The sequence below is a fragment of the Erpetoichthys calabaricus genome, chromosome 1 (assembly GCF_900747795.2).
Source record: "Erpetoichthys calabaricus chromosome 1, fErpCal1.3, whole genome shotgun sequence".
NCBI lineage: Eukaryota > Metazoa > Chordata > Cladistia > Polypteriformes > Polypteridae > Erpetoichthys > Erpetoichthys calabaricus.
Genome location: NC_041394.2, coordinates 67941193 through 67954100, shown reverse-complemented (window position 1 = coordinate 67954100; position 12908 = coordinate 67941193). Strand labels below are relative to the sequence as shown.

Here is a 12908-nt window from a genome sequence, read left to right as displayed (position 1 = left end):
ATCACGAGGATTTGATGAAGATGTTTATTAAGTACAGAAACACTAAAGCATAAGAGTTAATTCATATATGCACAATAAATAATTATTACTATGTGTATTACATATCATATATAATTATAAACCACTCAAGAAATTAAAGACAATTTTTTTCCTTTATTTGCTTTGGTGAGGTGAATGTTTGACTTGTTTTTCTGCCTTTTGTCTTATGTAGTTCTTAATGGAAGTCAATAATGATAAGACCTAAACTTAGAATATCCAAATTAAAGGTTCAGTGCATGTCTTTTGCTGTACTTGTGAACAAATAAAATAAATGAACTTTTGTAAACGGCTATCAGCATCATTTTCTGACATGGTTGATCAATCTGCATGCTGTTTGACAAAGTCAGCAAAGAGGGCAACTCATTTTGTTTAACACCCTGTCTGACAGTCAGATCAAAAGCAAAAAGCTAGTTAAATAGTAATAGAAGCGTAGAAGGTTCTTGGTTTAGCTCAGCCTAACAAAAAGTGCAATGCTAATTTGTCCTACATTGAGATCTAGAATGCTTGAATCAACAAGACTATTTCAGTGCCTCCTTAATTAAGGAGGTTAGCACAATTCCCTTCGCTTTTATGTAAAACTAAGATGTCAGGAACCTTATAAATATGCTTAATTAATATTATTAGTTTTTGTTAAGCAATAAGCAGTAAACTTGAGAGTAGGAATTCAGTGTAAGGCTTCATCAACGTTATCATTTCATATGATATTCCTAATTCTTGCTCAGTGATCCTACCCATCAGGCTGCAAACCTAAATTACTTTTATTTTTAACTTGTCAAAAGTCACCCTTTACATCTGTTGTGAAGTAATAAATGTTTAAATTATCTACAGTTGTACATACTGCAGTGTATGTCTCAGAATTGTATTTGCTGCACATTTTTTGAAATAGATGTATCTTTGTATGACCACATTATTTACTGTTATAAACATTTAGATAAAATTAGTAATTGAAGAAAAGGTCAATTCTTGGTTTGAATCAACAGTTTTTCAAATCATTTAATTAATACCACACACTGCTGGCTCTACCATCTGGCACTTATTTTGCAGGGGTGGGGATTCAAAAGGGTTCCCTTTTGGTGTTGTACGAAGTCAGAGTATATTCTATATTGAGTTTGTTATACTAAAAAAATGCCCCTCCCAAAATCTTTTGCCTCCCTTGGTGACCCCCTATTTTGCTTATATGGTAGAGCCAGTCTTGATGACACTTTAATTATAGATACTTTACCTTTGTAGCACATGAAAGGTAAATTTTCAAAACAGACTGTATCATTCCAGGAGCCATCAGACTGGATAAAAGCACAGAAGAAATCTCTTTTCCACTTTGAATATGTAACTTCATCCTTATTTGACCACTGCCAGTTGTCATTGTAACGTTTCAGCCCAATCCAAAATTCTTGTTTTCCTGAGATGTTTAAGAGCGACTGATTTTCTTCTTCTTTATTAATAGTTACCAGGTCAGTGTAGTTAGTCCTGCAGTAGCTCTGTGCATCATCCCAGGTCAAAGTATCAGACACAAAATGAAGTTGTGCAACAACACAAGAAACAAGTGGGCTGATCCCTGAAGAAATCAAATACATTATATCACAAGTCAAATATTATTACATTTGGTTGACTCCTGACTCATTCCTGATGTTTCTGGGATAGGCCTCTACACTTCTGAACCCCAATATTTGGATTAAACAGTTTAGAGACTGTAAAGCCTTAACTGATGCTGTATTTATTTATTTATTTATTCCTGCTTTTTTATTTTTTTGTTTGTGGTATGTTGTCTGCAGAACTGTAGTAAAAATATTGTATAACAAGTATGAATTTTATCAGATTCAAGAAATTTTGACAACTTTATATTGAACATGTTGGGCACTACACAAAAATTTAAATTTGAAACAGTTTGATTCTTAGACTCTTTAAATGTATCTTACTTTCTTCCACCATAGATAGTGTTTGTGTCATTTTAGTTGTCATTTTTATTTAGTAAAATAAACGTTTTAGTCAATTTTATAAAAGCTTTCATGCAGTCCTTTGACCCATCTACTGTAGTTTTGTATTACATATATCAATGTGGTGAAATAATTAAAAAGTATTGCAATATGTATCACTTTCCTACCTGCAGCAATAGATGAAAGGCAGGAACCTGCTTTTAGTGGCATATTCTTCTATCACAGGTCATGCATTGGCCGAATTTATTGCTGCCAAACATTATGTGTTTAAAACAAAACAACACACTAAGACAAAATATTGATTAATCTAAATCAGTCCTTATAAAAGCAGATTGTGAATCCTGATATTAAAAACTGCACTAGATTTTACAACTGCATCAGGAGTATGTCCATTCATTTTCTAAACCCAATTAATCCTCTTGAGGGTCAGGTTAGGGAGAGGAAACTGGAGAAAAACCCATGTGGACATTGGAGAACAAGCACACTCTGCACATTGTGTGGTTGGGATTCTAAGCCAGCCTTGAGAAGTGGTAAAACAACTGATAATGAACGATGATGAAATGGCATCAATCCTGCCCAGGGTTTATTTTTGCTCCATACTCAATGTAGTCGAAAAAAGCTCTGACACTTTGCCCATTAATTGAATTATGCTGGTATGATGAGAGATGGAGTTATAGATACTGTAAAATGAGTGAACAACAAAACAAAATAATGCAATCGAATGTTTGAGTGGCACAGTGTAGAGGAAAGGGTAAATCTGTGTGATGCATGAAGTCTTTGTCTACTTTGAGTAGATTAGGAGTTCATAATTATTTTACCTATATTCCAATTATAATATTATAAATACAAGTCCCTAGATATTTAGAATCAGACACCATTTCTACCTTCTCTCCAAGAACTATAGAGAGCATTTGGAAAAGTCTCACATGATTCTTAAGTATTTTTGACATTGATATTGAAAGATGATTGCAGTAGATTAAGTCAAGCAGACTATTTAGTAATGGCTTTTATCATTTCCATACTGTATATGTGTCCTATCACCATAATATCATCTGCATACTTAATAACTGAACATTGATCAATGGCACATTGGTAGCACTGCTGTCTCACAGTAAGGGGGCCAGGGTTCACATCCAAGGTTCTCCCTGAGTGGAGTTTGCATGTTTTCCACGAGTCTGCGTGGGTTTCCTCCAGGTGTTCCAGTTTCCTCCCACAATTCAAAAACATGTAGGTTAGGTGGACTGGAAATTCCAATTTGGCCATAGTGTACGTGTGTGTTTGTGATGGACTGGCTCCCTTTCCCGGTTTCTTCCTGCCTTGTCCCCTATGACAGCTGGGATAGGCTCCACCACCCCCCATGACCCTGCTCTGGATTAAGTGGGTTAGTAAATGACATGACATGGCATTGATCATTACTGTGTTGGTGTCAAGTACAAAAGTAAAGGGATAAAGAAGATAATATTTAGGAACTTCAATTTTTAACTGTATGTGCTTTGAAAAGGTGTAAAATAACTGCCTAAACTATGAAATAAAATCCTATATCCTGTGAAACTGTACCAAAGTTGCAGGGAAAAAATTAAAAAGTTAGCTGAGAAATTAAAAGAACTTCCACTACAGGCTGTTACAACATATGTATACAGGGAATGCTACAAAGACAATAACTGAAAGAACACAGAAATAATGTATAGGGAAAAGGAGGATGATGGGTAGAATTGTAGGAGTTCCCCAGTTCAATAGCTGGCAGCAAGGAGGCTCATTATTGTATATATGGCCACTTGCTATTTATTATGATGGACAGGCTACCTAGAGGGTGTCTGGCCCTTTCAACGGGTAACTGGGACTCAGGCTTCTGGGGGACACCTTGAGTCACGAGACAGTGCTCTAGTAGGACTGAACCAGGAGGCACACTCGATCCCAGAAGTGGTTTAAGTGATAACTCCACAAGTAGTTTCTGGTCAGTATTATTAGGAACTCATCAAGTACTTCCATATTGAGTATAACTTGACTAAAGTTACTTTTCTTGCTGCTAATGTAACAAAAAGGCTGTTACCACAAAATCACACATAAAAATGTACTTTGATCTAAAGGGCTCATGCTGAAGAATCCGATATCTAAAACAAAAATGAACCTTGCTGCTCTGCACAAATTTATTACTTATCCTGTGTGACATGAGTCATTGAGGCAGTCCTTAACATCAGGACGTACACCTTAATAACTCACTAACTGAACACTGAGAAAGAAAATAGAACTTGGTGACACACCTGATCACAGCACTATTTATAGTATCATACTGTAAAACAACAACATTCTGAAACCTGCCTAATCCTGTTAAGGGCTGTGAAGTCAGAACCATTTGCACAAGCACTAGGCACAAGGCAGGAACCAGACCAAAATATCCAAGATATGCCAACATGTCTATGGTCCTTCATATAGATAATTATTTTTGCTCTTTAAACCTTACATCAGTAACATTTTTTGTGCATGTATCTACCTGGTTGAGAAGAATCACCGTTATCCACTGAGAAGATACTACGTATGTAAGTGTTGCCAAATGATGAAACAAGCCCTGAAACAAAATTAAGAAAAATATATTTCATAAACAAACATACAAACTAAAAAATTTCAACATAAATATTATAATGGGGGCATCTCTTGGCATTACATAAACCGTAAAAAATACAATATTAGGGAATGTTAATAGAGTAGACACCTAAAAAGAGTGATTTTGATATTACTTCTGAAATTAATACTACAGATAAATCAAGAACTGTTGAACAGAATTCAATAAATGGCATTAAAGAAGTATTGTGCAGTGTTGCATTTATAACAATTCAATAATAGTTAAGCTCAAATACAATTGTTTATGGCAGTCCCAAAGTGCAAGTTTTACAGACAACTAAAGGAGGTGATTGTGCACAAATATATGAGGGGTGGCAGCATTAAAAGACGAAGCAAAATTATTATGGAAAAGGTACTGTAAGCACCATAGTGGATGGACTGACCGAGTGAGATGGAGCTGGATTATTATACCAGTTGAGAGGAAAGATTAATGGAATGGACTGGGGGAGGTTGTTAATCAAGAGCAGTACAATAGATGGCAGTGCTCCGCTGGCGTGGACTCAATATGGAAACCTGCAGGGATTCATGGGATTTGTATTCCTGAGGAACAACTCCTTTGGTGTCACCACAAGGTGCTGCAGAAAGAAGGACTCCCTGTTTTGGGGGACTTCCGTTTGACCTGGAAGTGCTTCCATCAGGCTATGCCCTGGCACTGGAAGTACTATCAGGTTCAGCATAAAAGGAAGCCATCCAGCCTCCTCCAATTGACACAAAGTTGGGAGGCAGACAGCGAAGCTCACCAGGAGGAAATGAAAGGAGTATCATGAATTGAACATTGTGGTGTGGACTGTAAAGAGGTATGTGAATAAAAAATGTTTATTTGCACCCAGGACAGTTTTGGTGTGTTTATGCATGGGTTTTATGCCACAACAAGTTTATTTTGCAGGTCCCTGCCAACCAGACAGCCAGGAAATCCTGACAACTATGCCAATTGTGATCTCAAGGGGATGCCACTTCCCTCAGGACCCAGATTCTTCTTCTTCTTATACAGCATTCTCCCCAATATATTGTGAACGTGCATACACCTCTTCGTAAACTTACTATAATAGGCAGGAAAACATTTCTGTAATTAAAAAGCAGTTATTTTAAGCTTGATTTAACAAACACAAACATGCTGTCTTGTCAACTGTCTTGTGAAAGTGAGGCGGTGGAATAATTAAATCTGTAAACAAAATGAGACTAGCAGAAATACAGTATTCCTGATTTGGCCTTCAGAATTGTAACTGTTTGTGGGGGGAAGGGGGGGGGGAGAATGCAAGTTTGGTGTCTGAATTTCATAAAACAGCTCAAAAAAATGTTTTAGCCAATTACTTAATACAACACTAAGCTGCACATCCCCTCTCTGGCACACTAACACAGTACGTTCAGACAACAAATTATTCAGCAGAAGTGTGTCAAGAAACGCTATTGAGGCTGCTTTATACCAACAGCAATATGTCTGTATTATGCCTTACTGTGAATTTGACAGCCAAGTCAGAACTTTTCTTTCTTTTTAATTTTCTTGCTTTATAGTCATTCAGGTGTGTGTTCAGACAAAAGTGTGTGTGTGTATATTTATTTATAATAATAATAATAATTCTTTACATTTATATAGCGCTTTTCTCACAACTCAAAGTGCTCTCAACACAGGGAGGACCCAGGAAGCAAACCCACAATCTCCTTACTGCAAAGCAGCAGCACTACCACTGTGCCACCTGTGAGGATCTATTTATCTACCTATCTATTATTTATTTATTTAAAGAGCTTCTGTAAAAAGCTAAATTTCCCCCTGGCAACAAATAAAGTTCTATCTGTCTATTGTAGTAGTGTCAAGAAAACATTTAGGTGATGATATCATTTTGGTGAGCTGTCAGAATCAAATTTATGTGAGAAAATTTCATTCTTTTTTGAAGGTCTATATGAAATTACAAATTAAAAAAAAATCTAAAATAATGCCCATCATGATGCCAATATGTTCACTCAGAAGAAGAGCTCTTAATAAAACCCATTATTTAATTCTATGGCTTGTTTGACCTGTCATTATGACACACCAGGCATTTCCAAAAGTATTCATTTTAATTTTCTCAGAATATTTTGTGGGCACGAATATCGATATTTCTTACATTGTACGTTTTTCATATTTTTAAATATTTTATTAGAACTGATGATTTTCATTTAACTGGTCAGCTCTAGGTGGTTATTTGGCTGCTCATTAGGTAAAAAATAAACAATTACAGGTTCTGAACCATGAAAAGTAAGTTAAACTTAAGGTCAAAGACTTTTATTCCAAAAACACAGGAAGCGCCACAAATTTTTTTTCAGTACTGTAACCTCCAAGGCTAATTCAAGTGGCATCTGAATACTTTTCTTATTACTCATGACCCATCATCTCGGCAGCCTAATAATACATCCCTACTGCCCTACACCCAAAAAATGATACATTGCCTAATACTGCTTCACTGAACATAAAAATTAATATTTTCTTGCCACACAGCCTACATTGTTTGCATATATTTTCACTTTAAATATTACCATAAATATTAGGAAAAATAAAACTTTCCAGCGTTGTACTGCCATTAGGCAGAAAACAGCTTCAAACATTATTAATAAAAAAGAAAAAAATACATACAACTATACTTCTATGTTTCTGTAGATATAAATTGACAAAGGACAAGTAGCAAGCATGCCTATTATTAAAACGTCTGCAACAGCAGTCTGCATAAATTATTGGCATATTTATGATGACACTTTACATATTTTTGTTTCATTGCATGTGCATCTTCCTACTTTGTACTGCCAGAAACAAGAAGGATTTGAAAAATGTATAACATGGGCAGCTTCCTAGATTTGCAGGCCTACTTGGCATAAAACCACTTCAGTATTTAAAAATAAAAAGCAACACTTTTCAATAACTTGGAAACATAAAATATTAAATGAAGTCAAAACTAATCATTTTCTATGTAAATCATTTATAAAAATTAAAGTATTACATATTTCACAGAATATGTAGGTAAACAGCATGATGGACTGGTTATAATACTGTGTACATCATCAGTCTGCCCTCATTTTTGCTGTCTATGACCACTTTAGTATTGGTATGTGTGCACTGGCTCTGCCTTTGAACTTTTTTGGTGTCTGTCACATCTTTTGTATTACCTTTCACAGTGGGGTGGTAACTTCCATCTAATTTTGTTTATGGTTCTGTACTGTTCAGGCTTGGCTTTTAGGTAAATAAAGATACTGACACCTGTGACGTTTCTCCCATTGCCTGTGAATTGACAATTCATACCACCACAGTCGCAAATAGGGAATAACAGGGACATTGCATGTGCATGCCAGAATAAGAAATTCTCCTTTCCTCATGTTAAGTTGATGCAGGTTGTGTACTTTATATCCCAAGTTGTGTGAAAAACATTACAATATCACTTCACGTTAGTTTATAGTTGTTTTTTGCCTATCCAAAAGAACTAGAGTGCTAATAGTTTTTTAGATTTAGATTACTCTTTTCATTGTATGCAGTAAAGCAATGTGAGTGATGATAAGTGGTACAGTTTTTGATTGAGATCATTTTGTAGTTGTCTGCAGAAGACAGGCAGCTATTAACATTTGGACAAAAATGTTCAGTAATGTCAATTACAGCAGCAGGACAAGATTTGTTGAGATAAAAAAGGATGTGTAAAAGCAGTCAACTGCAAGCCAGAGGAGAAAGATAACCATTCACACCTGATTGCCAACATTCAATGGTATTGCTTATTGTAGTAATAGGGAGTCTTTTGTGTAGAAAATTAAAGAAAAATATCAATTACATTTTCTAAATAAAATTTTAAAGTTATAAAAACATTGGCAGTTGCAGTGCATCAATTTGTAAAAATCAAGGGAGGACAGGAGAGTAACATGCACACTGATTAAATAATTACTGTATATTTAAAAACACAATGCCAATTGGCATCAGGCTTTTAGTTTTAACAGCAGCAATTAGTTGCTAATTAAGAAAGTGGCTATAATGAAAATTTACACCTACTACAACCCTCCAGAATCCAGGTTTGACATCCCTGGTTTAAAGAATTCTGTTTAGCCTTTCTTAGTCTTTTTACTGCCCTTTCCTAAACGATCCTGTTCATGTGCCTTCCATTTCAAATGCAACCGATTACACTGGATTAGGCTTTAAGGGCATCTGCAAACCATAAATACCTTTCTACAAATGCCCCTAAACTGTAAAGGAAAAGTATGTACATGTTATCAATTCTTCTCTGCAATTCAAGTCAGCAATGTCCTAAGAAGTTTAGCTACATTCACCAAAACATGCAATGAATAGACAGAGAAAAGAGTATTCAATCTATTATTTTTGAGAAAGACTAACACAGGGTGAAGCTTCACATTTTAAGAATAAAATTACTGATTCACACAAGTATCATATCTCTGTCCATTCTCTGCCTAAACTATAAATGAAAATAAATAATGGATAACAGTGAGGGCATTCAATGCTTGTCCGGGAACAGTATTGTCAATTATTTGTAAAGGTAATCAAAGCCTTCTTGTCCTTTGCTACTGATTTTTTAAACACAAATTTCTGGAATTTTGTGTTACGAATTGTATTCAGGTTTAATTTTGGAACAGTCTTAACTACTGCCTAATGCACTTTCACATCACTTTCTTTTTTGAGTGAAGTTGTATAAATCTTTCCTTTTTTTTTGGCTCATTCATTTCTGGGTGTTGAGGATCTACAGATTATTGAATTAAAAAAAAGTCAAGGGCAAAAAAGATAACAGGGTGCGTTTTATATTTTCATTAATATTTATCTTAGTATTAGTAAATGGGACATCTGAATTTAGAAATATAACAATACCATTGAAGGTAAACTAAAGGACATTTCAGAAGTACATTGGGGAAATTCTTTTTGAAAACAATACATAAGACAAATTTACATTTACTGCCTTTGTTCTGAGACAAAATATCTTTATGTCAACTAATCTCTTGTCTTTCCACCAAAAGGGCACAAGTAGACTCATTTGCCACCGATTTTTTATTCTTTGCTAATCAGTTTTTAAAGTAGGAACACAGAGAGTGATGTAACATTCTATATGTTACGATTATGCTGTCATATTTAACAGACCTGATTACAAGTATGACATATTTACTTTAACATAGGTAATTAATTTAATAATGTCTGGTCAACACTGGAAGCAGATGTGAGCACTACTACTAGCTCAGTTTTATTCTTAAACTTAATTTCAAGACACATTTTAATGCTGAATTAAAAATGAGCACGCTCTACTTCCAATGGTAATTTTATTGTCTTTCAAATTGCAAACACTTATATGTTATTGTCTGCCACAGACAAATTAAGTCATCTTATGGCAACTTGTGGTGCTTGCAATATCATCATTTAAATTAATTTCACAAACATGGTACATAGAGTTATGTAAGAAAGCAGTCAAGGGAATACAAAAGATAGCATGACATGTACAAACTGAGATAGGCTCTGGGCTCTTCATCACTAACTTGGATTAAATAAATCTTATAATAAGATAATGAGATGAGATTAGACGTTCATTCTAAAAAAATTCTACTGAGATATGCTTTATGGTGGCCCTGAAGGGCAAAAAGTAACCAGAAAAGCCCAGTAAGCACAAACAAAAAAATCAAACTCGAAGAGACATCACTAGAAAATTGGAAAGTTGATGGCTTAGTAGCAAGAAATAGTAAATTCTTAAGAGGTCATTCCATTGAACTTTAGTGGTCTTTTAAAACCGTTTTTTCTCCACTTTTTGAGGTTGCAGCTTGAACTTTAAGCAGTAGAGCTCCTTGTCCAATGGCATATATTCATGTACATCTGTTGGCAGCGGTGGAGCAGTAAATGTCTGGTGCAATGGAAAGCAGACTTGCTGAAAGCAGAGTCAGGCTTAGAAGAATCTGGACTTGAGCCTCAGCCATCTTTCGTTGTTATGATACAGATGTTTTATTCCAAGGTGGTTGTGTTTTGCTAAGGTACAGCCATCCCCTTCCATACTGCGCTTGGTCAGCAATGTCACTGTGGTCAACGTCTGATATTGCATGCTGTATTGTGTTTTTAATATTCCAATTCCTTCCTGTAAGTTGGGGTTGGAGCAGCTGCTCGAAATACGGGGTCTCTAGACTCTGAAAGGGTCATCACCCGTCTTACCTTCGTACATTTGAACTCCTCTGTAAGGCTAGAAAGAGAAGGATTGAGTACCCCTAGTCCATACAGTTAAATAATGCCTGTGTATCTTGGAACACCTAACCATTTCCTCATATTGGAGCTGATTATTCTCTCCATCTTTTCAGCTTTGCATACATAGTCAGTGGCCACATTAGCTGGGGTAGCAACCCAAACTGCAAGCACCAGATGTTCAGTTTGCCTGGATGTAAGGATCGGTTGATATTTTGAAGACCTCTGAAGTTTCTGCTTGGACAGTGTCCTTCAGCTTGAAATCATGCCATCTCTGACACTTTTGGTATAGGTTCTTGGTCCTCTGATTTGTTAGTTTACCTTTGACAATAGAGATGATCCTTGATTTTGATGGCTTGATTTTCATTTTGGCGATATTCTCCTACAGCTTCCCTAGAAGGCATCTGGAGCATGGTCTGTAGTAGTCATTATTGTTATATCCTTAATGTAGGCTGAGATAGGTTAAAGGTATCATTCACCCAACCACCATCCATTTTGATGCCCTGATAATCACTTGCATGGCAATGGTGAAAGCAAGTTGGGAGTTGGTACATCCTGCCACTTTCCCAGCCCCCAGATGCTGCCATGCAGTGGTAATATATGGTGTAGTGAAACAGAGTTGCATGTCTAGGAGGTAGGACTTAACAAGGTCTCTGGTATCCTGAAAATGGATGGTGAGATAAAACTCTGAGGATGCAATATGAAACTGTTTGCAAGATCCCAGAAAATGACATGGACATCTTGCTTCTCTCTTTTGACCAACTTAATTTGATGCCAAATCATGCTGATATGTTCAAGGCATACAGAAAAACCTGGGATGCCAACATTTTGGACTGCTGTGTCAACAAAGTTCTTTCTCTCCAGATATTTGGCCATTCTCTGAGCTAAAATGCTAAAACAAATCTTACCCTTGCTTGATGTCTGTGGATATCTTCTTCTTTAGAATTAGAACTCCTCCAGCTCCATGCCATGCTTTTGGTATGCTTTTGCTTAATAATAATACATTTTGTTTATGTAGTGCCTTTCTCCTAGGGCAATCTGATTAGCTTCCACAGAATGTGTAAAATATCATATGCACTTTTGTACACTTTATATGGGATTCCATTTGGTCCTGGGGCTGATGTTGCTTTCGCCTGCCTGACTGCTGGTATTCATTGGCTGTTCAATTGGAATTGGAAGGAATGCCTGTTGGGGCGGTTGCCCATTCATACTTTCTCTGGTAAGCATACATTCTTTACAGATGGTTCTGCAATTCCATTTTTGACATTTTTAGGTTTTCTCTCTTCTGCTGGGTGAAGAGTGATTTTGTAAACTTAAGGAAGTTTGTTTAACAGATATGAAAACAACAATAATTGGCTTACAAATATAAAATCAAAAAGAAGAAAGTGCCCTCCCATCTGTATGAAAAAAAGAAGAGGAGCAGTTTTGGAGAAGAGCGTGGAGAGAACTGGCTCACACATGTAGCAGAAAATCTTTCTGTTACAATTTTTGTCTCTGAAGCTTTTTAGCTGTATTACCTTTTGTCTAGTTCTTGTAAGCAGGATTCCAGAAGGACAGGATTTTTTATGATAACATTTTTATTCTTATAAAAATAATAAAAATAAACAATGGGTCAAACAATACGTCATTTTAAATATCAGAAAAACACAAAAAGGAAAATTTCTCTCTCACTGATGTCCATGACCACCCTGCCCACCTTCCACAATTCACAACCTAAGACAGTGAAAAAAAAGAGGGGGAAAGCAGGTATGGACATGAAAGGACAATTGGCTCTTACACCCCAAAGCTGAAGCCCTCTGCAAAGGAAACAAAAAAAGACGTAAAGCAGAGTGAAAAAGGAAAACTATATCATGGACCAAACTCCAAAAGCTCTCGATCTAAATGTAGCCTACTGCATTAAGTCAGATTTGGATAGTAGAACTGAAGAAGTTGTTAATCAGGGATGCAAAGAGGTTAATAAAGAGAAGATTGATATGAAGACTTCCAAACTGCAGGAATAGCAAAGCCAGCAAGAGGATAGTAGCAATTTAGATGCAATGGACACACTCATAAGAAACCTCCGCTGGGTGTGAGAGAAAAGGATAGGGACGAAAGAAAAGAATGGTCCAGAAGGAGGACCTGAGGGAACAAATGAATGGGGGAGGAAA

General features: G+C 36.1%; 1 protein-coding gene across 1 annotated transcript in view; it reads right to left on the bottom strand.

The window, feature by feature from the left end:
- The window catches only part of LOC114643210 (macrophage mannose receptor 1-like), a 229625-nt gene extending 218497 nt beyond the window's left edge, over positions 1–11128 (bottom strand). Inside the window, exons 1-3 of the mRNA XM_051921775.1 lie at positions 11083–11128; positions 4465–4539; positions 1262–1594 (exon numbers count right to left, since the gene is read on the bottom strand). Of these exons, the coding sequence (XP_051777735.1) occupies positions 1262–1594; positions 4465–4539; positions 11083–11128 (454 nt within the window). The remainder of the gene's footprint in view (positions 1–1261; positions 1595–4464; positions 4540–11082) is intronic.
- Between the last annotated feature and the right edge of the window lie 1780 nt (positions 11129–12908).